The 25,156-nt window shown below is 51.2% G+C and overlaps 2 protein-coding genes across 9 annotated transcripts in view; one reads left to right on the top strand and one right to left on the bottom strand.

Annotated features, from left to right (window-relative positions):
* Positions 1-4,770, bottom strand: part of TP53BP1 (tumor protein p53 binding protein 1) — a 96,294-nt gene extending 91,524 nt beyond the window's left edge. For 2 of the 7 annotated variants that reach the window (XR_009606041.3, XR_009606042.3), the window contains exon 1: positions 3,061-3,511. The gene's annotated coding sequence lies outside the window, so the exon portion shown is untranslated. Of the gene's footprint in view, positions 1-3,060; positions 3,515-4,662 lie in introns of those variants that run through there. The other 5 variants (XM_060618747.3, XM_060618745.3, XR_009606043.3 and 2 more) reach the window with 4 other exon arrangements.
* Positions 4,036-24,182, top strand: MAP1A (microtubule associated protein 1A). Of its 2 annotated transcripts, XM_060618742.3 has the most exons (7): positions 4,036-4,303; positions 5,258-5,359; positions 13,181-13,263; positions 13,529-13,669; positions 13,904-22,064; positions 22,206-22,426; positions 22,622-24,182. In XM_060618742.3, the coding sequence occupies exons 1-7, from the start codon at positions 4,066-4,068 to the stop codon at positions 22,775-22,777; spliced, it is 9,102 nt and encodes a 3,033-aa protein (XP_060474725.2). In that variant the 5' UTR covers positions 4,036-4,065; the 3' UTR covers positions 22,778-24,182. The 2 variants fall into 2 exon arrangements, with proteins under 2 accessions (XP_060474725.2, XP_078304687.1); XM_078448561.1 differs by lacking the exons at positions 4,036-4,303; positions 5,258-5,359 and adding an exon at positions 10,150-10,184.
* Positions 24,183-25,156: the final 974 nt, after the last annotated feature.

Here is a 25,156-nt window from a genome sequence, read left to right as displayed (position 1 = left end):
TTTCCCGTTACTTAATGTGAACAAATACTTAGGAAAATTATCCAACAAATAATTACTGTGGGCCTCCTCTGTGTGCCAGACATAGCAACAAATGCAGATTTCTCCCCTACCTAGACCTTTTTTAGAGATTATTTTACTCAATGCCTCTGCAGATAAACCAGCTATTCATACTAAGAGGTGACCCTATGGCTGCCAGTATGCATTATGATCATAGTATTTTCCCCAAAAGCCAAGGATAAACCTCTGACACAGCAATCCTGTAATCAAACACGACTCTCTCTGTGTAAAGAATGCTTTATAGGCAGAACTGAGTGCAGTATGGGAATCTGAGCCGCATGCAGTTCCTTTTGGATATTTTAGATGATAAGACCATGCAATCCAGCAGAACAAGCTGGAATGCTGCCAAATGAGCTCAGATCTAGGGCGCCTGGGTGGCTCAGCTGGTTAAGCATCCAACTCTTGGTTTCAGCTCAGGTCATGATCTCACGGTTTGTGGGATCAAGCCTCACATCAGGTTCTTTGCTTATAGCATGGAGCTTGCTTGGGATTCTCTCTCTCCCTCTCTCTCTGTCCCTCTCCTGCTCTCTCTCTCTCAAAAATAAGTAAACTTTAAAGAAATAAAATAAACTTGGGGCACCTGGATGGCTCAGTTGGTTAAGCATCTGACTTTGGCTCAGGTCATGATCTCGCAGTTGGTGAGTTCGAGCCCCACGTTGGGCTCTATGCTGACAGCTCAGAGCCCGGAGCCTGCTTCAGATTCTGTGTCTCCCTCTCTTTCTGCCCCTCCCCTGCTCATGGTCTGTCTCTCTCTGTCTCTCAACAATAAATAAATGTTAAAAAAAAATTTTTTAAAGAAATAAAATAAATATTAAAAAATGAGTTTGTTCACATCCTCAGAAAAACTAATGACATTCATCAGGCCAGAAGTAAGGGAGGAGTTATTGTCTTTTTTTTATGAATTATTAGAGCTGGCTTAATTCCTGTGGACATCCCTAAGCATTGAAAACTTTATGGTGCCCTCCTCTCCCATATATACATAATTCAAGATGAGAACAATTAATTCCAATAAAATTCTGCTTTTCTTGTGAGGACAACTAAAATTTTAAATTTAATTCAAATTTAAATGCCAAATATGAAATTATTTCCAGAAAAAATTTAGAGATGCCCCTCCTACCTTGTTAAATATGTGCATAACTTACCTATTTGCTAATTTATCACTATATATTATGAACTGGCAAAGGTCTGAGAATCCCTTCATTGGCTTACACTTAGCCAAGGCTACAATTACCTTTCATAGTATTTGAGATTTATACTGTTTTCTGCCTTGTGCCCACTGAAGTGCACATCCAAGGGAAGAGCCTGTAATAGCGTCTTCCTTTTGCATCTCCTCTAACCTTGCCTTCAGTGGTAAATCCCTAGTGACCCCTTCTACAATTCAAGGGTCCTTCATCACAAAGAGTTTGAAAAGCATTGGTTGTAAGCACTATATCTGCCAATGCTGCATGACAGGGGTGTGGAAGAAACAAGGAGTTCCCAAAAGATCATATGTGGTCATCCCAGTGGTCAATAGTTAAATGAAACACTGCAGTGGGCTCTAAACCACCACACACTACTGCATGTGCCTCGTAATCATGTGTATCAGAGGTGCCCAATAATCCCTTTGGACAGGTCTTTTTTTGAAGGACATCTTTTTACTACTAGGTTCCTGCCATGGCACACTCTTCCTAAACACAAAATAGGTTTTTATATACTTTGCAAATCATGTATGTATTTCTTTAATATTTTAAATCAGCTTTCCATGCCTCACATACATGCATCAGTGTTTTCTGTATTCAGTTTTAAAATTCTGGAACCTAGATGCTAATACTAAACTCCATAATTTTCTTTATACAGCATTTTGCACATTGTGCTGTCTGCCATTTGATACTTGAAAATATTTTCTGATAATATGACGACGATACTGGGATCATCACCTAATGTTTGGGATACTGTTAACCCAGGAAAGAGTGGGGTCTTTAAGAGATACCGGGAGTCAATCTTCTTCTGATATGTTCTGCCTTTTAAAGAACAGCCTGCTGAATGCTCATCCAGCTTATATGTGCAATTGTACTATTATCATAGCCTGCCATTGTAGCTGTAATTAACAAAACCTAATTCTAGCGCGGTCTGAGATCACAGACCTGAGTTTGTGCCCTTACCATCTGATCAGTGTGTGGTCCTTCCCTATACCATTCAGATCTATTGTCTAACCTCTTTGTCAGACCTGATGAAAGCAGAGTGTGTGGTTAACTGCTGCTGACCCTTATACTGAAGCCCTGTGCTACTTAAAGGCCTCATCTCTACAGTTGCTATGGAAACTGTCCCCTTCTCCCTACAGCCTATTCTGGCTTTCTGCCTCCACGTGGCACTCTTGTCTGATTGCAGAAGAGGAGGCCTGCACATCTCTCCAAGCTTTGCCAGATTCAGATTTGCAAATGGCGGGGCAGAGATGTAGCAGAATATTGTTTTAGTGGCATGTAGGGTGAGGCACCACCACCATCTGGTATTTCTCCTTCTCTGCTACAAAAAGGATTTTCAGGGCCATGTCCATTCTTTTAAATTGAGATATAACTGACATATGATATTACATTAATTTTGGGTAGGACCATATCCAAATTGACTGCAGAGTGGACTGGCTATTTTACTATCACACATGCTCCACGATAAGGACTAGGACTGCAGTGAGGCACTTAATATGCAGGCCCTGTCCAATCCTCCTCAGGGTCTCCAGAGAGGAGGTGGAACAGAGTCAGGAACTGTGCTCCTTTCTACCCTGTACCATCCTGAAAGTGTAAGGCAAATGAGACCAAAAGAAAACAACAACAACAACAACAACAACAACAACAACAAAAAACAGTGCTGCTAGAGCCCTATGGTGAAAGACAGGTTCTCTATCGGATACATACATGTACAGAATGATTCAGAATCTCGGGTAAAAGAAGATGCCGGAGTACAGAATAGGTGATGGGGACACACTGAAGAACAGGGGAGAGTAGACTTAACAGCACACACCATACTTACAATAATGTTCTAGTCAGTCATAAAACAGTGCCAGCCTCTTCAGTCCTCTTTCGCATCCCCTGGTTTTTTGTTTTTTGGGTTTTTTTGGACAGGTCATCATCTACTTCGGTTCAAACACTGCCCCTTCTGTTTTGGGAATTCCCTGGGGGAAATAATGCCACTGTCTCCCAAGGTTACCCAACTCACTGTGTCACATTACTTGTCGTTGGGAAGGTCTTTCCTGGGTTTTACTCGAATCCCCCTTGCTGCAGTCTGAGCTCATTGCACTGGAGTCCTGCACTCAGCAGAGATGGAGACTAGCCAACCACTATCTTCGGAAAAACAACTCACCAGGGACTCTGGGCTGGAAGGTCATTCTGTCCCTCCAGTACTGCGCAGCCTTCCTGAGCATTCTCAGGGCCTGGGGCAATTGAGGGCAAGTAAACCGAGGATGGAATCTAGGACCCTGGCAGGCAGTGACCAAAAAAAAAAAAAAAAAAAAAAAAAAAAGAAAGAAAGAAAGAAAAGAAAAGAAAAGAAAAGAAAAGAAAAAAGAAAAAGGGGGGTAAAAAACCACACCAGATAATGATAATACGGCGGCACAGATGGAGACAACGCTATAAACTGGGAGACAGGGAGGGACAATATGGCTCCCCTCAGTTTGGGCCAGGCTGCGGAATTGCCAGACAGTACTTATCCGGGAAACATCCTAACTAGAAGCTTCTTCCGGCGCCAAGGCAATCGACTCGCCCCTCCACCCGGTCCCTCAGAGCCCCACCCCTGCCCAAGTCGGAGTGGGCGCTCCCGGTGGAAAACGAGCGGGGGCTGACGCGGGCGGCCACCACCCCAAGACCTAGGGAGTCCGCAGGGCCGAAGCGTCGCTGCCCCAACCCTGCCCCTGCGGCGCCAGAGCTCCACCCCCTGACAGGCAGCAGCCAATGAACGGTTCTTGCCGCCGGCCTTTAAGAACGGCGCACACTCTGCCTGCAGCGGACGCTGCCGGCCTAGCACTCCAACGGAGTTTCCATGGAGACCGAGGCTGGGCCCGGGCGGCCTAGCGGCGTTGCCATGGAGACAAGTCCCGGGCTGGGGCTCCGAAGCCCCGGCGCTCCGCTAGCTCAGAACCCCGCGGAGCCGCCGTGCGAGGCCGGAGCCGCAGTGGCGGCAGCACGCTGGGACCTGCGGAAACACTCTTTGCTCATCGTGATCGGCGATATTGGTACAGAGAGTCAGCTGAGGGCCGTGCGGGCCCACCTTGAACAAGGTGAGCCGCTGTCCTGGCTGTGCTCGGGGCATCCTCCATCCCGTGCTTTTCCGCCATCTGTGTGTACGTCTGCATTCTCCATCCCTAGGTTGCACTTCCTGAGATCTGCCCTCCCTTGTTAATCTGAATCATCAGTGCATGTCACCTGCATCTTCCATGTCGTGCATAGCCTCTCTAGCTACTAACATCTCTCTTTCCCCATCCCTCCCGTACACCCCAAGGCGTTCCGCAATCTCCCTGAGGCAGGGGAGCTCTATACAGTCCCTGGGGCCACTCTGGTCACACCCCTCCCACCCGCAGTGTCTCGGGTCGGATGTCTTGAAAGTCCTTACCATCCCCTGGAGAGTCCATGTTCCTACCTTAGTTTCTTCTTTAGGTCCCTGAACAGGAACAGTGTGCTTTCTGAACGTCCCAGACAAATCTTAAATCTCTCAGTGCCAGCGGTAAACCTGAGAGAGTGACCTTCGTGGCCACTATCTCCTCAGCCCTCACCTCCCTCTCCAGTTGCCTGCCTGTGGCGCAGTGCTGCGGAGCCACCTGCGGGTGGAAGCAAGCCGCGGAGGGGTGGAGGCAAAGAGGGGGCATAGAAGGAGAGACTAGAATACTATTTAGCTGTAAAGACCAAGAAGGCAGCCCCCAGTATCTGGGAACTGGCCCTTGAGTGTCACTTCTATCACAATTGGGCAATTCTGCAAGAAAATTACTACATACAAACTCATTAATGACCAAGTTTAGCCTAACCTCTGCCCTTCTTTCTCTGGCTCAGGCAAAGCTCAAGAAAGACACAGGATGGGAAATAGACATAGGCACTAGCCACCTTTCTTAAAGACGTCACTGAGGCTGATCATGGCAATCCTTACCCTCTCCCTGTCCTCATGAGCTTGGAAGTATTCCCCTAAGTCCATCCCCATTGACCTTATCTAGCGCCCTCTTTTTTTTCTCTCTCTCTCACAGGGATTCTCTCCTGGAACATTGACTTATCATCCTTCGACTTGAACCAACAATTGAGACTCTTCATTACCCGGCACCTAGCTCACTTCTCCTCAGAGGTCAAAGGTTAGGACTAGTGTCATTTGTCTCAAGTTCTTGGGGTGAGGGCTGGTTACAGAATGTCAGAGGTCCAGTCTCCCTGGCAGAGCTGGCTTTGTGGGAGGTTTGGGTCAGGCAGAAGGGAGGGACTACTGAGGGGAAAGTTGGAAAGCTAGGAGGCTATCCTCCGCATACCCAGGACTCTTTGCATACACATGGTATGATGGTGGAGGGAGCCTGGAGAACAGAATTTCTACCTGACAAGAGGGTGGTTTATGGACAGCTGTTGACATGCACTAAGGGAATGAGGTACTTCTCTTGAGTAATTAATCATCTCCCATGCAAAAATCCGCTCTTTTGTGTGTGTGTGTTCCTCTTTCTGTATATCCTAGCCTCCTTGCTTCCCTTTATAGAGACCTGTGAGTGCCCCAGTTACCTTCCCGGATCTTTGCTTAGCACCTTTCCCTCAGTCTACACAGCCCCACCCTCCAGGTTTCAGGATTCCTCGTTCCTCCTTTGGGTCATCCAACAGCTCTTGAGAACAGAGCAGAATCCTGGTCCTAAAAGCTGATGAGCACCATCAAATCCAGGGTTGAAGCAGGGTCTCCTGGATTGCCGCTACAAGAGATAGTCACACTCTGAGGTTTGGCTCCGAAATCAAAGTCCACAGGATTCAATTTCCCATTCTGCTGAGTGGGAGAAATGAGTTAGGAATTTGAGAAAATATTTCAGGCACTATCATTCCATGGCAGTATCTGTGGGGAGACTGCAGAAAGGCCTATATCCCACTATAAAAGTGTTGGGCATCTGGTCATGCTATCGGTAAATGCTGACACACCAATCCATGTGCCAGTGCCTTTATGGAAAATAAAATCCATCCAACTCAACAGTCACTGCCACCAAATGACTGAATTCTTATCCACCAAATGACTGAATTCTTATCTTATACAGATAAGTCTCAATTATCCAGTGTAGTGGGTAATCACCAACCCTTCTCTTCCTATTCCTCCTGCTAACTGCCACATTTTTAGTCATTTCCCTGATCACTGACTCTTCTAGAGACGTTCCTAGAGAGAGGAGATGAGAGGGTTAATATGACCGATATTCCATTATCTTAGGAATATGTGCAGCATTTTAAAAAATGTGAAGCTGGCATCTCTTTGATGTGACTGGCTTCCTGTGAAGCTAGCCACTCACTGTTTTGAGACTGCCTTCTGTTTAGAATTATTCATGTCATGGCTTCCTCCACTAGCACTGATGATTGAAAATCAACAGTTTTGCCATTTATTACTCCTACCATCTCTGGTGCAAGCTGGATAAGGGGATGACAGTGGATGAAATTAATGACTGAATTGAAGTTTGGTGGGTATGTGCTGATGTTAACAATTCACACTGAATTCTCTAATTTTGTCCTTTGGGCCACAGAAACTTAAGAGTAGGCCGCATTCTGGAATGGTGTAAGAATGAAGAAAACTTAAACCAAAATGCTTAGCCATTCTTCAGATTAACATTCAGGGATGCTTGGAAAGATGCTTACAGATAGATGCATAGTTACGCTCAGGCATTTCTCAGAAATAACCACTAATATATATAAACACCTACTTGATCTTTATAATCAGTTTTGCCATGGCGTCCTTCAGGGGCCTAGGACCATACTCCTAAGATCAGGGCTCACTTTAGTCTACTGGATTTTTTTTTTTTTTAAGGTTTGGACATTTTCATGGTGGCCTATGTCCCTGGAGAACAGTGGAGAATTTCCTGGAAAAACCCACATGGCTCAAGACAGCCACAGCCCCACCCCTGCTGGCTCTTCTTTCAGCTGTCCCCACAAACAACAGTCAGCCCAAAGCAGCTGCAGACACTGCCCCGCCCTTCAGCCTCCCATTTGCCAAGTAGCAAAGGGAACCAGGCTGCTGTGATGGGTTCAAGGGGATATGGTATGGCTTAATCCTTTCTGCCCAATCCACAGGCTAGGCAACCATCCCTCTCACCTCTCCTCAACCCTGGGACAAAAGGCTGAGAAAGGGGACAAATACGTATCCTACAGTGTCAGGGCAAGTGCAATCATTCCTATCCACTCTCCACTCTTCACTCAAACACAGAAAAGGAAGGACCCAGTCATGGAGTGTCAGTGGCCCAGCTCCTTCTAGTGGTCAAATCTGGTAAAGCTTTCCAAGGTGAATTTTGAGCCAGGTAGTCTCCAGTGGTGACTTGGAGCCTAACTTTCTAATCCTGCAGAAAATCTGGAGCTTCCAAGCATTATGAAACAGACCCAGAAACTATTAGGACAGTGGAAAACTGAGTTTAAACAACACTCTGATACTTCTATTATTGAGCACCTATAGGAAAGGGAGAGACTTTCCTAATTTATAATTGATGATTGATATTCTAAGACTCTAAGAAACATACACTGAAGGATCAGTTTGTAGGCCTTCTGTGTGAGTCTCCACTACCATTAATGTGCTCTAAAAGTGGTATTTCTGTTCCTTCTGCAAACATGAAAGCCGTTGTGAATTAATACAGTAGTTCATTGGCCCCTACAACTCGGGGTTCTGCCTTGCTGTCTGAACAGGGAAAGCAGCAAACATGAAAGTACTTCACTTCCTACAGGCACCTCCAGCTTTGGGTTTACCTGGGAGCTAGGGGGTACTCTAGAGTTGGTCTGGTCTGAGATTCTGGTTTTAATCTCAATTTGATTCTGATCATAAGTCTACAAAAAGGAGACAAAATTTCAGTGGCATTTGTGCGCTGCAGGGTTAGGATTCTAGGAATGAAGCGCTTTTTCATCTTTTATGCCATTCATTCCTCACTGCATTATTAGATGATGGTATTAATACTATACTCATTTTATAGTTCGGGAAGCAAGCTTTCAGAGAGGTTAAGTGGCTTGTTTAATGGCATGACTGATAAATTGGTAGAGTCAGGTCTCAAATCCAGGACTTCTAGTCGCGTTTTATGTCTGAGCTCAGGCCTCTCTTTGGCATCTCACCATTTCATTGCAGCAGAGCCTAGGAACACAGCAGGTGGAGGGGCAGTTGTGGTGGGTGGCTGTTCAGAGGGTGAGGGTTGAAGGAAAACTCCAGTGTGAGTTGGAACAATGCCCAGGGTGTGGCCCTTAGGGGTAGCAGCTGAGAATAAGGGGGGCTCTGCATTGGCTGGGAAATGTTATTTTGTTCTCTAGCCAAATGTCTACTCAAGTTTCCCTCTTAGCACACTTCAGAGAGCCCTAGAAAGCAGATAGGAGATAGAAGATTTGAAGTGGGAAGAAATACAAAATATGAAGTTGCCGAAGGGAAGTGTTTTCCTTTTGTGATGCTCAGAACTCAGTCTGGTTTGTGTTGTGTATCTCTGCAGATAGTCTCCTCAATCCAAATGGGGCTGTTGCCATGTTGCTGCTTTGCATCTCCGGATCTGAGCAAAGATTCCTCCTCCTCTGTTCCTCCCTGCCCCCCCCTCCAGTCCTGGTGACTCAGCTCCTCCTCTCCTCTGGCTACAGTTAAGGGGGGAGGGGGGATGCTGAGAGCAGAGACTATTTTGGCTTCTCTGACCTTCAAAAGCAGTTTTTGGCAGTCTGGGGCAGGGGTGGGGCTGGTGCTGGGGTTTGAGTGGGTGGATGTCAATGTGTGGAAGGCATTAGGAGTTGGCCAGAACTGGGGAGGGTTGATGGAAGAGAAGAGGGCAGGGAAGGACTCTATGGAAGCATGAGCATCACTGGGTTGGAACTGTATGCTAGGGCTCTCAAGATCGTCCCTTTGAGTCTTTTGAGTGCTGAAACAGAGGTAGAGACTAAGGGAAACAGCCAACAATGGAAGGATTAAGTTAGTGTAAGAAACATCAGAGAGAGAAATAGAAAAGTGCAGAGAAAAGGAGAGCACAGGGACCCAATACCCTACAAAGTCATAAGATTTTTTTTTTTTTTTTTTTGATCCGAAGAGTACTTTATGTTGCACTTAATAATTGGCCTATAGTTAAAAAAAAAAAAATCTCACTTGGGCCTGGGGCCCTGGTGATCCTCCTTGGTCATTTTTAACTCTCTCACTGAAAAGCAGAAAGCGCCCCGCCTCTTCAGATATAATGACCCAAGAATTCCAAGTATCAGTGCTAGTGTGGTTACTGTGCTGTGTTGCATTGACACAGAACTACATGCAGCTCCCAGAGTCCCTGTGCCCCACCCAGAAGGGCTAGGGACCATGTGTCTACTCCAGAATTTCAACCTACACTGCAACCTAAAATGAGACTTCTACCCTCCCCTGGTTCCTGCAGATGTGGCTCAAAAGCCCACAGTGCTCACCACCCCATCCCCAGCCTTCATCTCAAGCAGTCCCCTCACTTTTATTCCATTCTTTCAGGTCCCCAACCCCTTTGTCTCCTGCTCCTCCAGGGATTGAAGGTCATTCCCTGGGTCTCAGGGGAGAGGCGGCAGATGGTTCCTGAGGGAAGGGGGATGGCCCAGGCAGCCCACACCTCCTGTATCCCTGCAGTGTGTCATAGCACAGGACTTTGGTCTTTTGGCTGATGCTAAAAGGGCATTTCTTGATGAAGCAGTGTTGAGGGGAGAAGGGCCTTATGGGCCATTGTAGACCACCGTGGCTCTTTGACTTACTAGACAACTCCTCAGCACCCCCCAGAGCCAAGCAGAAGCATCAGAGCCCTGACACTGTGAAGGCAAATAAACAGTTAAGTCTCCAGTGCCTCGTCATGGGCCAGCCCCTCTTCCCCGCCCAGGCGCCGCCCTCCCCATCAAGCCCCCCCCCCCCCCACTCCCACCCCAAGTGCGGCAGACTCTTCCCTGAAGCTGCCGGCTGAGGCCGGAGCTGCAGCCTCCATGAGGGGCTCCCGCCCACACCCCAGGGTAAGAACCAAACCAAAGGGCTTTGCATGGGGGTGGGGGAATGCTGTGGTAGGGGTAGCGGGAAAGGAGTTGATACCTAATCTTGTGTGTTTGGAATTTGCCCAGCAGGGTGGGCAGACTGGGGGGACAGAGAGAAAAGATGAACATTACTGGCTGTGGGGTCAGCTTGGACCCAGGACCAGGCAGAGGCCAGTGGGGCCGGGACTGTGACAGTCCACCTCTCAGGCTGGGCTGGGTTGGGAGACATCAGCCTAGGGGCAGTAGCAGAGGGTGGTGTCTCTGGTTCTGCCTGGTAGCCCGGGGTGCTGGAGGACTTTGGGGGCTATGTCTTTGGGCAAAGGCAGAAGAATCTGAAGGAAAGGCGGATGTTACGGGAATGCGCCTAATGGGAGGGTCTCTGGTGTCAGCTGCTGGATTGCTCAGCTGCTCCAATGCTGGGGGTGAGCGGGATAGCGAGTTTTTGCCAAGTAAGGCAAGGTGGGGGACACTGTGGAAAAAAAGGGAAGAAAGGGTCACTAAGACGTGGCACGCGCCTCTTCATAGACCAACCTATTTGCAGCGGCACCCCCCCCCCCCCATTCCCTGTAAACGGCTTGAGACTGGGACTCTAAGCCCCCGCTTCTGGCTCCCTCTGGAGATTGAGAGGCCACTCGGGAGATTGAGAGCAAGCACTCCCTCCCCGGCAGCTGCCCTGCATTCCCAGTCCTGTCAAACCCACAGGTTCCAAGTCTCAACCCCACCCCCACCCCATCGCCGCTTCTCTTCCCAAGATGGGGGCTCTGGAACAGAGGCGCCAGTTTCTTCTCCCTCTCTTGTGTCCCCCCCTCCTCACCCCCCATGCAGAGGCAGCCAAGAAAATGACTTGTCATGCTGGGGTGGGGGGTGGGGGCGGAGCTGGAGCCTGAGCTCAGCGCGCACACTCACACACACTCACACACTGCGGCAAACTGCAGCTGCCCAAGCGGCCCCCCCTCCCCTTCTGCCTCACTGCGGAGACACCTGCCCTCCTGCCTGCTCAGCGTTGGCGGCCCAGGCCACCCCCACAGCATCACTGGCCAAGGGGAAGTGTCCCTGCCTCGTATGAAAGAAAAAGGAAAAACAAGTCAATTCCCTTCAGTGGGATTGCTGGGGGAGCAGAAAAGAGAAATAGGGCTTTCTCCTAGGCCTCAAAAGGGTGCATGATATAGACCATGTAGTTGCCAGTCAGAACTGGAGAGCACATGGGTGAAGAACAGGGTCTTTCACCAAGACGTTAACTGGAATCAGAGAAGTCTAGTAGTTATACACAAGGGACTGTGAGGAATGGTCAACTGGTGGAGGAAGAGTGGTAAATAGAAAACAAATTAGTCTGTACCACAGATTTCTTCTTTCAGACCATTGTAGCTCGAATGTGTGACCTTGTGTGTATATGTCCAGGGTAGGGTAGGATTTGCCCTTTTAAATCTGAACTACTTACGACTAGTCTAGGGCTAGCCTGGCCCTTCCCTGAACCTTGATACCCCTCATCTGCCCAAGAGCTGCCCCAGCCTGTCTCTAAGGTGGTTCTCATCCTCTGAACTGACCTCAAAGCTTCCCACAGTTCCCAAATTAATAGAAGAGAACCCTTGAACTCTTCTTGGGCTCCACCCACCCACTATGAGGTTTGTTCTTCGGACACATCTACAGTTCATTTCCCCTGCAGCTGCAAGTGCAGCCCTCTGCTGCCAGATTTGCCTGATCCTGGCACTGTGGTTCTTCCTCTTAACAAAGGCCCTGGCCCCAGGCTCCTCATGCCTAAGCCCCAGAAAGAGGAAAGAGCTGGATCACAGAAGAGGGTCTAGGGGACAGATTATGAGCACTCCCACCAATATCTTTCAGACAGCTCACTCCCGGGCCATCTGTTCAACTCTCTTTCTGCAAGGTAACGCAGCTGTGTGCAGCAGTTAGGAAGGGCAGGAGCAGGGGATGGCAGCATCCTCCATTATTTTGTAACCTGCCACTTTCTTTCTTTGCTGCATTGCTCGGTGTTTCATGTGAGTCTGCAAGAGGGAAATAGACAGGGCATTTGAGGCTGTTTTGTCTTTCTCCATGGCCTGGGGAACATTCTGAATCTCTCCTTCCTTATTTGTGTCTTGTTTGTGGACCCCTAACTCCCATCTCCATCGCAGAGGGCCCATAGGAGAGGGGCAAGGATGAGAGAAGAAACTGTTCACAAGGGATGGGTTGTGGGGCAGTGTACCAGGCCTCTCTTGTGCCTGGGGACATGGAGGTGAGGTGGGAGAGGGAGCTGTAACCTATGGTGGTGGGAACAGCATGATTGTGTGCATGCTTGTGAGCTCAGGCTTGGCCTCTGAAGAACTAGAGAACAGAACAAGAAATTATACTCCTATTTCTAATCTTTGAATTGTAAAAGCCCAAGGGTTCAGATAAATAGAAACAGTCTTTTGGAAAATGGGAATTCTGGCCTTGGATGGGGAATGGAAAGGAGGATGGGGAGTCTGTAGACACTGCAAAGTGCCCATCTCCATGTTTCCAGGCACTCTACTGGCATGAAAGCCCAGGGCAGAGGCAGGCTAGTGAGGAGAGAGCTGAGTAAGCATCACAACCCCAGGAGCCCTCCCTCCAGCTGAGCCCCCCATCCCCAGGCAGCACCAGGAGCTTAGTGCTCGAGAGGGACAAAAGCTTCTTGTCAATAGGGCAGCCTGAGGCAGGAGTTTCAAGCGGAGGGGGTGGGGGTACCAGACTGAGCAGGCAGAGGGTGTGGCAGATGAAGGGAGGAGAGAAGACAGTGTGGGTGAAGGGAGGAGGAAACCCTGACAGGGAAGGGCTGGAGGAGCCAGTTCCTAGACCTTACTCAGCAGTATCCAAAGTGGCAGGATCTAAGGATTGCTAGCCTCCTCTTTCCCCTCAGCTCCATTTTCTGACTGTACATTCTTTTCTCTCCTTTCCCACACAATGCCTCTTCCCTTTTACTATACCCACTCTCTTCAATACAAAATCCTGCATCTCTCCCTCAGGCCAGAGGACCCTCTGCCACCAGAGTGAGATCCTTGAGACCGTCATCCTGGTAAACCCCAGTGCCGACAGCATCAGCTCTGAGGTAAGGCCAGGGCCTGTGCCTTGCCACAAGGGCTTGTTGGAAGTGCTGTAACCCACCCCTGCCAGTACTACTGCTGAAAGGCCAAGAATTCCCAGACTTGGCTTTGAACCATCTAGGCTGCTTTATGATCCCCAGCCTTACACTGGAGGTATTGTGGGCCTACTAGTGGGGAGCATGTCTTTGCAGTACTAAGGGGAACCAGGAACATCCAGTGCCCTTCCCTGAGTTTCCCACATCCATGACCACTCTTGTCCTTCCATTATAGGTTCACCATCTCCTTAGCAGTCAATCAGCTCACAAACTACTGATCTTGAGTGGGCAAAGTTTAGAGCCCGGGGGAGACCTTATCCTACAGAGTGGCACCTATTCTTATCAGAACTTTGCCCAGGTCCTTCACAACCCAGAGGTAAGTGCCATGTCTGAGTCTGGGAGGAATGAAAACTGGGGTAGGACTGGGGCTGTGGGGAGGGATCCAAGGATGGGAAATCTCATGTTGCTTGAAGGTTGGGAACTTCTGCGGAAAAATAGGAGGCGATCACCTCACAAAGAGGTGGAGACTAGCAGATTGAATCTGAGTTGGGTTAAGGCAACCCCAGCTGTTTACCTGACCTGATCAGCCTTTCATCTCCCATTCCTCCAGATTGCCCAATTGCTCAGCAATAGAGACCCTGGAATCCAGGCCTTCCTCACCGTTTCCTGCTTAGGGGAGGGAGACTGGAGCCACCTGGGACTATCCAGTTCCCAAGAGACCCTGCACCTCCGACTAAACCCTGAGCCCACACTGCCCACCATGGATGGTGTGGCTGAATTCTCCGAGTACGTCTCTGAGACTGTGGATGTGCCATCCCCCTTTGACCTGCTAGAGCCCCCCACCTCAGGGGGCTTCCTCAAACTCTCTAAGCCTTGCTGCTATATCTTCCCTGGTGGCCGGGGAGACTCTGCCCTCTTTGCCGTTAATGGTTTCAACATCTTGGTGGATGGTGGCTCTGATCGCAAGTCCTGCTTCTGGAAGCTGGTGCGGCACCTGGACCGCATTGACTCAGTGCTGCTCACACACATTGGGGCAGATAACCTGCCAGGCATCAATGGACTCCTGCAGCGCAAAGTGGCAGAACTGGAGGAGGAGCAGTCCCAGGGCTCCAGCAGCTACAGTGACTGGGTGAAGAACCTCATCTCCCCTGAGCTTGGAGTTGTCTTCTTCAATGTGCCTGATAAGCTGCGGCTGCCTGATGCCTCCCGGAAAGCCAAGCGCAGCATTGAGGAGGCCTGCCTCACTCTGCAACACCTAAACCGCCTGGGCATCCAGGCCGAACCTCTGTACCGGGTGGTCAGCAACACCATTGAGCCACTGACCCTCTTCCACAAGATGGGTGTAGGACGGCTGGACATGTATGTCCTCAACCCTGTCAAGGACAGCAAAGAGATGCAGTTCCTCATGCAAAAGTGGGCAGGCAATAGTAAAGCTAAGACAGGCATTGTGTTGGCTAATGGGAAGGAGGCTGAGATCTCAGTGCCCTACCTGACTTCTATCACGGCTCTGGTTGTCTGGCTACCAGCCAATCCCACTGAGAAGATTGTACGTGTGCTTTTTCCAGGGAACGCACCCCAGAACAAGATCCTGGAGGGCCTGGAAAAGCTTCGGCACCTGGACTTCCTGCGGTACCCTGTGGCTACACAGAAAGACTTGGCCTCTGGGGCTGTGCCTGCCAACCTCAAACCCAGCAAAATCAAACAGCGGGCTGACAGCAAGGAGAGCCTCAAGGCCACTGCCAAGACAGCTGTAAGCAAGCTGGCCAAACGGGAGGAGGTGGCTGAAGAGGGAGCCAAGGAGGCCCGCTCAGAACTAGCCAAGGAGTTAGCCAAGACAGAGAAAAAAGTAAAAGAGTCATCTGAGAAGCCCCCAGAGAAGCCTACCAAGCCTGAAAGGGTGAGGACAGAGTCGAGTGAGGCACTGAAGGCAGAGAAGCGAAAGCTGATAAAAGACAAGGTAGGGAAGAAGCACCTAAAAGAAAAGATCTCAAAGCTGGAAGAGAAAAAAGACAAAGAGAAAAAAGAGATCAAGAAGGAGAGGAAGGAGCTCAAGAAGGATGAAGGAAGGAAGGAGGAGAAGAAGGATGCCAAGAAAGAGGAGAAGAGGAAAGATACCAAACCTGAGGTCAAGAAAATTTCCAAGCCAGACCTGAAGCCCTTTACCCCTGAGGTACGTAAGACCCTCTACAAAGCCAAGGCCCCTAGCAGGGCCAAAGTGGACAAGAGTCGGGCTGCCCGTGGGGAGAAGGAGCTGTCCTCTGAGCCCCGGACACCCCCAGCCCAGAAGGGGGCTGTACCACCCCCAACAGTCAGTGGGCACAGGGAGCTGGCTGTGTCTTCACCAGAGGATCTCACACAGGACTTTGAGGAGATGAAGCGTGAGGAGAGAGGGTTGCTGGCTGAACAAAGGGACCTAGGACTAGGAGAGAAACCACTCCCTCCAGACACTGCAGAGGAGGGACCCCCAAGCACAACTGGCCAGGAGATACCACCCTCTGTTCCACGGCTGGAACAAGAAGAGCCCATGATGAAGGAGAAAGAGATTGTCCCAGACATCCCTGAAGAACAAGGTAGCAAGGATAGAGGCCCAGACTCTGGGGCTGAAACAGAGGAAGAGAAAGATACCTGGGAGGAAAAGAAGCAGAAGGAAGCAGAGAGGCTCCCTGATAAAATAGAAGCCAGAGAGGAAAGTGAACCTGAGGTAAAGGAGGATGTGATAGAGAAGGCTGAGTTAGAAGAAATGGAGGAGGTGCACCCTTCAGATGAGGAGGAAGAGGAAGAGACAAAGGCTGAAGGTTTTTACCAAAAACATATGCAGGAAGCCTTGAAGGCAACTCCAAGGATCAGGGAGGCCCTCGGGGGCCGGGAAGTAGGACTCCAGGGCAAAGCTCCTGAGAAGGAAACCTCATCATTCCTAAGCAGCCTGGCCACACCTGCAGGAGCCACTGAGCATGTCTCTTACATCCAGGATGAGACAATTCCTGGCTATTCAGAGACAGAGCAAACCATCTCAGATGAGGAGATTCATGATGAGCCGGAGGAACGTCCAGCTCCACCTAGATTTCCTACAAGTACCTATGACCTCCCTGAGCCTGAGGGTCCTGGCCCCTTTGAGGCTAGCCAGCCTACAGACAGTGCTGTTCCTGTCACCTCCAGCAAAGGCTATGGAGCAGCAGAGACTGAACTCACCTACCCCCCCAACATGGTGGCCGCCCCTCTGGCTGAAGAGGAACACGTATCCTCGGCCACCTCAATCACTGAATGCGACAAGCTTTCTTCCTTTGCCACTTCCGTGGCTGAGGACCAGTCTGTGGCTTCACTCACAGCTCCCCAGACAGAAGAGACAGGCAAGAGCTCCCTGCTGCTCGACACAGTTACAAGCATCCCCTCATCCCGCACTGAAGCCACTCAGGGCTTGGACTATGTGCCGTCGGCTGGTACCATCTCACCTACCTCTTCACTGGAAGAAGACAAGGGCTTCAAATCACCACCCTGTGAGGATTTCTCTGTGACTGGTGAGTCAGAGAAGAAAGGAGAGATTGTAGGGAGAGGCTTGCCTGGAGAGAGAGCCGTGGAAGAGGAAGAGGAGGAGACCACAAATGTAGAGATATCTGAGAAACTTCCCAGTCAGTTTGGAACCCCGATGTTTGGTGTCCCTGGGCATACCCTACATCAAGGGGAACCAGTCCTTGGAGAAGTGGAGGAGCGCTGCCTTAGCCCAGATGACAGCACAGTGAAAATGGCCTCTCCTCCACCATCTGGCCCACCCAGTGCCACCCACACACCCTTTCATCAGTCCCCAGTGGAAGAAAAGTCTGAGCCCCAAGACTTTCAGGAAGCAGGCTCCTGGGGAGGAACTAGGCGTACACCAGGTATGGGCAAGGAAGATGCTGCAGAGGAGATAGTTAAGCCAGGGCCTGAAGAGGTCACATTGGAGGAGGGAAAGGTGCCTCCTCCCAGGAGCCCCCATGCCCAGGAAGCACCTGTCAGCATCGTTGGAGAACATACAGGCTGCACTATCCAGCTGTTGCCAGAACAGGACAAAGCAATAATCTTTGAGACTGTGGAGGCAGGAGAGCCCACAGGCCCAATTCTGGGAACAGAAGCTCTTTCCAGAGATTTGAGAACATCACTCCAAGAATCTAGTGAAACTCAGAAAGATGGGGTGCTCCAGTTTCCTGACCAAAGCCTCTCCCCTGAAGATGCAGAGTCCGTATCTGTACTCAGTGTGGTCTCACCAGACACAGCCAACCAAGAAGCCATCCCCAGGTCTCCCTGTGGCCTGACAGAGCAGCACGTACACAAAGACCTTTGGCCAGAGGTATCTCCAGAAGACACCCGGTCACTTTCTCTCTCGGAAGAGAGTCCCAGCAAGGAGACCTCTCTGGATATCTCTTCTAAGCAGCTCTCTCCAGAAAGCCTTGGCACCCTCCAGTTTGGGGAACTAAGTCTTGGAAAGGAAGAAAGGGGGCCTCTAATACAGGCTGAGGACACCTCTCAGCACCTAGTGCGCACATCTATTCCAGAACCCTGTGCAGCCACACTGTCACCTCCCACAGATGGGACCACTGGTTACTCTGTACTGGCAGACATCACAGATAAGAGCCCTGATGGAAAGTTACCTACCAGCTCCTTCTCTCACTCTACATTGTTGGGAGATGAGAAGCACTCACCTGGTGTGATCACAAGCCCTGGTGAACACATTCTGACACCTGACAGCTCCCTCACCAAGAGTCCTGAGTCTTTGCCAAGCCCTGCCATGGAGAGCATTGCCATGGAGTGGGAAGGTAAAGTTCCAGAGTTGAAAGACAGAACCCCAGAGCAGAGGGACAGGGGACCTGAACCAAAAGATGAAGTCTTACAGCAGGACAAAATTCTGGAGCAGAAGGATGACATTGTAGAGCAAAAGGATACAGCCATTGGCCAGAAAGATAAGGCTCTGGAAGAGAAGACTAAGGCTGTAGAGCAGCAGGATAAAGCTTTAGAACAAAAAGGCAGAGACTTAGAACAAAGGGACATAGCCCTCGAACAGAGGGACAAGGCCCTGGAATCAAAAGACAAAGACTTAGAACAAAAAGACAAGGTTCTGGAACAGGAGGACAAGATCCCAGAAGAAAAAGGTGAAACCTTAGAACAAAAAGTCAGAGACGTTGAGCATAAAGACAGGGCTCCAGAGGACAAGGTCCCTGAACTGAAGGGCAAGGCCTTAGGACAGACAGACGAAGTCCCTGAGCAGGAGGACAAGGCCCATGGACAGAAGGATAAGGCCTTAGAACAAAAAGACATAGACTCAGAACAAAAAGGCAAGGCCCAAGAACAGAAGGAGGAGGCCTTGGAAAAGAAGGATGAAGCCTTAGAACAAAAATACTGGGCCTTAGGACAGAAGGATGAAGCCCTGGAACAAAACAATAAGGCCACTGAACAGAAAGATAAGGCTCTGGAAGAGAAGGACAAAACTCAGGAGCAGGAGAGCCCAGTGCAGGAGGATAAAACCATGAAACCAAAGGAGAAGATCCTAAAGGAAAAATCTCCAGAAAAAGTTAAGGCTGTGCAACAGGAAGAAGAAGCTCTGCTGGAGAAGACCAAAGTTCTGGGGCTGGAAGAGAGCCCAGTGCATGAGGACAAGGCCCTGGATCAGGGAGAGAAGTACTGGAAGGAGCAGGATGTGGTACAGGAGTGGCAAGAAACATCTCCATCCAGAGATGAGCCAGTTGGAGAACAGAAAGAGCCTGCCCGGACATGGGAGGACACATCTCCTGAGCAGGAGGACAGGTACTGGAGGGGCAGAGAGGATGTGGCCCTGGAACAGGACACATACTGGAGGGAGCTGAGCTGTGAGCGTAAGGTCTGGTTCCCTCATGAGCTGGATGGCCAGGGGGCCCGGCCACGGTACACAGAAGAGCGGGAGAGCACTTTCCTTGATGAGGGGCCAGATGATGAACAAGAAGTGCCCCCACTGGAGCACACGCCTCAGAGCCCCTGGGCCTCAGACTTCAAGGGTTTTCAGGAGCCCTCACCACAGAAGGGACTGGAGGTGGAGCGCTGGCTTGCTGAGTCACCAGTTGGGCTGCCTCCAGAGGAAGAAGACAAGCTGACCCGTTCCCCTTTTGAAATCATCTCTCCTCCAGCCTCCCCACCTGAGGTGGTTGGACAGAGGGTTCCTCCAGCTCCTGGACAAGAAAGCCCTATCCCAGAGCCTGAGCCCATGCTACCCATGAGGAACGAACCCACCACCCCCTCATGGCTGGCTGACATCCCACCATGGGTGCCCAAGGACAGACCCCTGCCCCCTGCACCCCTCTCCCCAGCTCCAGCTCCCCCCACGCCTGCCCCAGAACCACACACTCCTGCACCCTTCTCCTGGGGCACCACTGAGTATGACAGTGTGGTGGCTGCAGCACAGGAGGCAGCAGCTGAGTTGGAAGGTGGGCCATACTCTCCCTTGGGGAAGGACTACCGCAAGGCTGAAGGGGAGACAGAAGAAGGTGGGGCTGGGGCTCCTGGCAGCAGCCCTCAAAGCTCAAAGGTTCCAGAGGCCAGTGAAAGCCATCCCACCAAGGAGCCCGAACAGATAGAACCTGAGCAGAGAGAGCCCACACCCTATCCTGATGAGAGAAGTTTCCAGTACGCAGACATCTATGAGCAGATGATGCTTACTGGGCTTGGCCCTGCATGCCCCACTAGAGAGCCTCCGCTTGGGGCAGCTGGGGACTGGCCCCCACGCATATCAGCCAAGGAGGAGGCTGCTGGCCGAAACCCATCTGCAGAGAAGGAGCTTTCATCTCCTGTCTCACCCAAGAGCCTCCAATCTGACACTCCAACCTTTAGCTATGCAGCCCTGGTGGGACCCACTTTACCCCCTAGGCAAGAGCCTGAGCCGGGTCCGAGTATGGAGCCCAGCCTCACCCCACCTGCAGTGCCCCCCCGTGTTCCTATCCCCCTGAGCAAAGGCCCAAGCCCCTCTCTTAATGGTAATATCCTGAGCTGTAGCCCAGATAGGAGAACCCCATCACCCAAGGAATCAGGCCAGGGTCACTGGGATGACAGCACTAGTGACTCAGAGCTGGAGAAGGGAGCACGGGAACAGCCAGAGAAAGAGGCCGAGTCCCCGAGTCCCCCTCACCCCATCCCTGCAGGGCCCCCTACATTGTGGCCTGAAAGTGAGGCACATACCAGCCCTCCCTCGGACTCACACCTGGGCCCTGCCCGACCCAGCCTGGACTTCCCTGCTTCAGCCTTTGGCTTCTCCTCATTGCAGCCAGCTCCCCCACAGCTGCCCTCTCCTGCTGAACCCCGCTCAGCACCCTGTGGCTCCCTTGCCTTCTCTGGGGACCGAGCTCTGGCTCTGGCTCCGGGTCCCCCCACCAGAGCCCGGCATGATGAGTACCTCGAAGTGACCAAGGCCCCCAGCCTGGACTCCTCACTGCCCCAGCTCCCATCACCCAGCTCTCCTGGGGCTCCTCTCCTCTCCAGTCTGCCAAGACCTGCTTCACCAGCCCTGTCTGAAGGCTCCTCCTCTGAGGCCTCCACACCTGTGATTTCAAGTGTGGCTGAGCGCTTCCCTCCTGGCCTGGAGGCTGTAGAACGGGGGTCTGGAGAGCTGGTCTCAGGAATGGAACCAGCTGCCCAAAGTCTCTGGGACCTCACTCCTCTGAGCCCAGCACCCCCAGCTTCACTGGACTTGGTCCCAGCTCCAGCTCCAAGCTTACCTGGAGACATGGATGACAGCACTCTGCCCTGCCGCCTGGAATGCACAGGAGCTGCCACCAAGAAGCCAAGCCCATTCCAGAGTCCCTCTGGGGATTGTGCCACCAATGGCCCAACTGAAACCAGCCCCAACCCCCCAGGCCCTGCCCTGGCCAAGGCTGAGAAAGAAGCAGCTGAGACTTGCCCTGCCTGGGAACGTGGGGCCTGGCCTGAGGGAGCCGAGAGGAGTTCCCGACCTGACACACTTCTTTCCCCTGAGCAGCCACTGTGCCCTGGAGGGGCTTCTGGAGGCCAACCCAGAAGTGTCTCCCCTGAGGTTGAGGCTGGGCCCCAGGGATGTCCTGCTGAGCTCCGGCCCCACCGAGGGGAACTCTCCCCATCTTTTCTGAACCCACCTCTGCCCCAATCCACAGATGAAGGTGACCTCTCAACTGAAGATGCTCGGCTAGTAGGGAGGGGAGGGCGGCGCCGGGCAGGGGGCCCAGGGGCCACAGGGGGCCCGTGCCCTGTGGCTGATGAGACACCCCCAACATCAGCCAGTGACTCAGGCTCCTCACAATCAGATTCTGATGTTCCACCAGAAACTGAGGAGTGTCCATCCATCACAGCTGAGGCAGCTCTTGACTCAGATGAAGATGGAGACTTCCTGCCTGTGGACAAAGCTGGAGGGGTCAGTGGGACTCACCATCCCAGGCCTGGCCATGACCCACCCCCTATCCCTCAGCCAGACCCCCGCCCATCCCCTCCTCGCCCTGATGTGTGCATGGCTGACCCTGAGGGGCTCAGCTCAGAATCTGGAAGGGTAGAAAAACTACGTGAGAAGGAGAAAGCACAGGGGAGAGTAGGGCGCAGGGCCCCAGGCAGGGGCAAGCCAGCATCTCCTGCCCGGCGTCTGGATCTTCGGGGAAAACGCTCACCCACCCCTGGTAAAGGGCCTGCAGATCGAGCATCCCGGGTCCCACCCCGACCACGCAGCACTCCAAGCCAAGTCACTCCAGCAGAGGAAAAGGATGGACACAGCCCCATGTCCAAAGGCCTAGTCAATGGACTCAAGGCAGGATCATGTAAGTATAACATGAAAAGTTAGAGATTGTGGGTTGGGGTTGGGTGTGGCTGGTCAAAGACTCCAGGAGTAGGAGAAACTGTGGAAGATTGCTAAAAGTGTCTACTTTACCTCTCCAATGAGTCCTGGCTTGTCTCTACAGCGGCCTTGGGTTCCAAGGGCAGCTCTGGCTCCCCTGTATACGTGGATCTCGCCTATATCCCGAATCATTGCAGTGGCAAGACTGCTGACCTTGACTTCTTCCGTCGAGTGCGTGCATCCTACTATGTGGTCAGTGGGAATGACCCTGTCAATGGCGAGCCGAGCCGGGCTGTGCTGGATGCCCTGCTGGAGGGCAAGGCCCAATGGGGGGAGAATCTTCAGGTGAGTGGCAAGGGATGCCAAGGAGGAGGTCTGGTCAAAGCTTACTCAGTGGAACACAGTCTCTATTCATAAAAGAACTGAACCCTTTCTATGGGCAGTGGGACTACTTCCTAGACCATCAGGTGTGATGTCCCATCCCCCTCACTTACCTTCCCTTCATAATGTCACATCAGGCATGTCTTGTCTCCCTCCTAGGTGACTCTAATCCCTACCCACGACACGGAGGTGACTCGTGAATGGTACCAGCAGACTCATGAGCAGCAGCAACAACTGAATGTTCTGGTCCTGGCTAGCAGTAGCACCGTGGTCATGCAAGATGAGTCCTTTCCAGCCTGCAAGATTGAGTTCTGAAAGAACCACACTCCTTTCCCTAGGAATCTGCTTCCCCAGCTCCCTTAGAGAATGGCTATTGCTGAGTCCGTTGGGGTTGAGGGACACGGGAGCTGGGGTGGGGGAGATGGGGCGGGATGTCTTGTTGTGGGAATTTGGGCTGGGCTAAATGGGAGAGGTTGTCCCTCCCCCTCATCCATACCCAACGGGATTTTCAAAACCAAAGGCAACAGGGATTAGATAGAGGGAGGGCACGAAATTAGGATAGGAGGTCATCTGTGCCTGAGAACTCTGGAGTGACACCCTCTCCTAACACTACCAAATGTTCGTATTGGGTGGGAAGGAAGGATGGGTCTCAGCAACCTCCTCCCTCATGGAGGGAGATCATATATCCCCAAGCCCAGGGACCTCTTTATCTCTATTTAGCAACCCAAGGAAAAATTTCCAGTAATAATTTATGTGACCTGGGGCAGGATTCTGTCAGTAAGGTACCCAGAGCTGCGCCCCTTCCTCCATCTCCCATTCCCTTACCCACCGGGGTCTGGGTTCCAGCAGGGGTCTAGGGGTAAACCACTGCTATACTGTCCCACTGCCCCCCACCATATCTGAATGTCTCAATACAAAACTTGAAGCTCTTTTGACCAACAGACTGGTGAGAGAAGAAAGTTGCTTATCCTCCCAGCTCCTGCTTCATACCATTCACATCCCAGAGCTGTGCCCAGACCAGGCCTATTGGGCAGCACAAGAGGGGCAAGGAGAGCCCAGCCCCAATCCCAGAATTCCTCCAAGCTCCCTGACCTTTTGACGTTTTCACCTACCCATTCCAATTATCCTCATCCCTTTTCATCCCCTGCTTGGCTTCTCTGCATGTGGTCATCTGCTGTGGCCTGGTGTGTAATGGGTTAAAAATAAGCCACTGCCTGATATCCCAACATTTGACACCCCAGCAATGTGTGACTCCCCCCAACATTCCACTATGCCATCCTGCAGCTGAAATGGGAACACTGGCTGCCTTTCCAGCCCTAAACTCTTGGACAGAGGATCTGGGAGGTAGAGGCTATGCCAGAGAACTTGGGGAAAATGAGAGGAAGGGAAGAGGGAGACAAAGCTGAGCTAAAGCTGAACTCCTACTGAGTAAGATGAAAACAGGCTGAAGAAACCACCCCAGGAGAGGACCTCTCCCCAAGCAAGCCAATGAGCAGCCCTGCCAGACTATCGCCGGACTGAGAAATCCAGACACTCGTCAGGGCTCGGCTTCTCTGCCAAATGACTGTGTGGAAAATAATATGAGCCGGCCTGTGTTCTTCCTAGCTCCCACCCTCCCTGTGCTGCTGTGCTCTGCTCCTCCCCACACTTCCCTCCTATAGTTCCCAGCTGCTGTAATGGAGCCGCCTCCAACTCTAACAATAAAATCAAGTTCATTACAGATGCTGTCGTGAGGCTTAGGCTTTTTCTGACTCTACACATTGCTTAGTTGCTGGACCTTGGCTTCTACCTCTCTGCTTCTCCTGGCACTGTCATTGATTTTGATGTCTTTGATAACTAGAAGCAGCTCCAGGACCCAGGGAAGCCAGAGAACATCGGGTAGATAAAGGTAGAAAAGATATGGGGAGCCAGCATAATTTCTGAAAATGAGAATGCCAGAGTATGAGGAATAGGGGCCTAGGGTGGGGAGATACATTTGGTTTGGGGGAGGGAAGAGAGGGGCAGGGTGTCTGGGAAGGGGATCTGCATACTCTCGACTTGGGGTCAAGAGCTGAGGACTGAATAGCATCAGATACCCTGGATAAGGGAACACCAAAGAGTCAAAGAGTTGAGAAGCCCTAAGAGATCCAGAGCCTATTGAGGTTGTAATGAGCACTCACCTGTGCATTTAGAATTTCCATGAAGTTAATGCTGGATTTTTCCCTTGCGGTGAAACCCTTTATAGTCGTAGGTATGTCAGGGGAGGCCAGGTTGTTAATGTAAATATATGGGGAAGGGGATAGTCCAGCCCTCCCAGTGTGCTGGGCTTTCTCAGTGTAAATGTCAAGGAGGTAAAGAAAGACCATAACCCCTTTATATCAACTCCTCCTTGACACTCACCCCAAATCATCAGAGTGGAAAATTAAGAGGGTGAATCTAAAGATCTGGTGAGAAGGCAAGTACCCACTGCTGCTTCACAGAAATAGAAACTCTGTCCCCGACAACACTACTCATTTAAGACATTTTAGGATGGTGGGCTGACTGCCATAGGGCCCTCCTGGGATGCCTGATCTCTTTTAATGTTTTAAAATGTTTATTTATTTTTGAGTGAGAGAGAGGCAGACTACAAGCAGGGGAGGGGCAGAGAGAGAGGGAGACACAGAATCAGAAGCAGGCTCCAGGCTCTGAGCTGTCCGCACAGAGCCTGACAAGGGG

The sequence above is a fragment of the Panthera onca genome, chromosome B3, assembly GCF_046562875.1.
Source record: "Panthera onca isolate mPanOnc1 chromosome B3, mPanOnc1 haplotype 2, whole genome shotgun sequence".
Lineage (NCBI taxonomy): Eukaryota > Metazoa > Chordata > Mammalia > Carnivora > Felidae > Panthera > Panthera onca.
The sequence above is the reverse complement of the archived record's forward strand: the minus strand, read 5'-3'. Positions and strand labels throughout refer to the sequence as shown.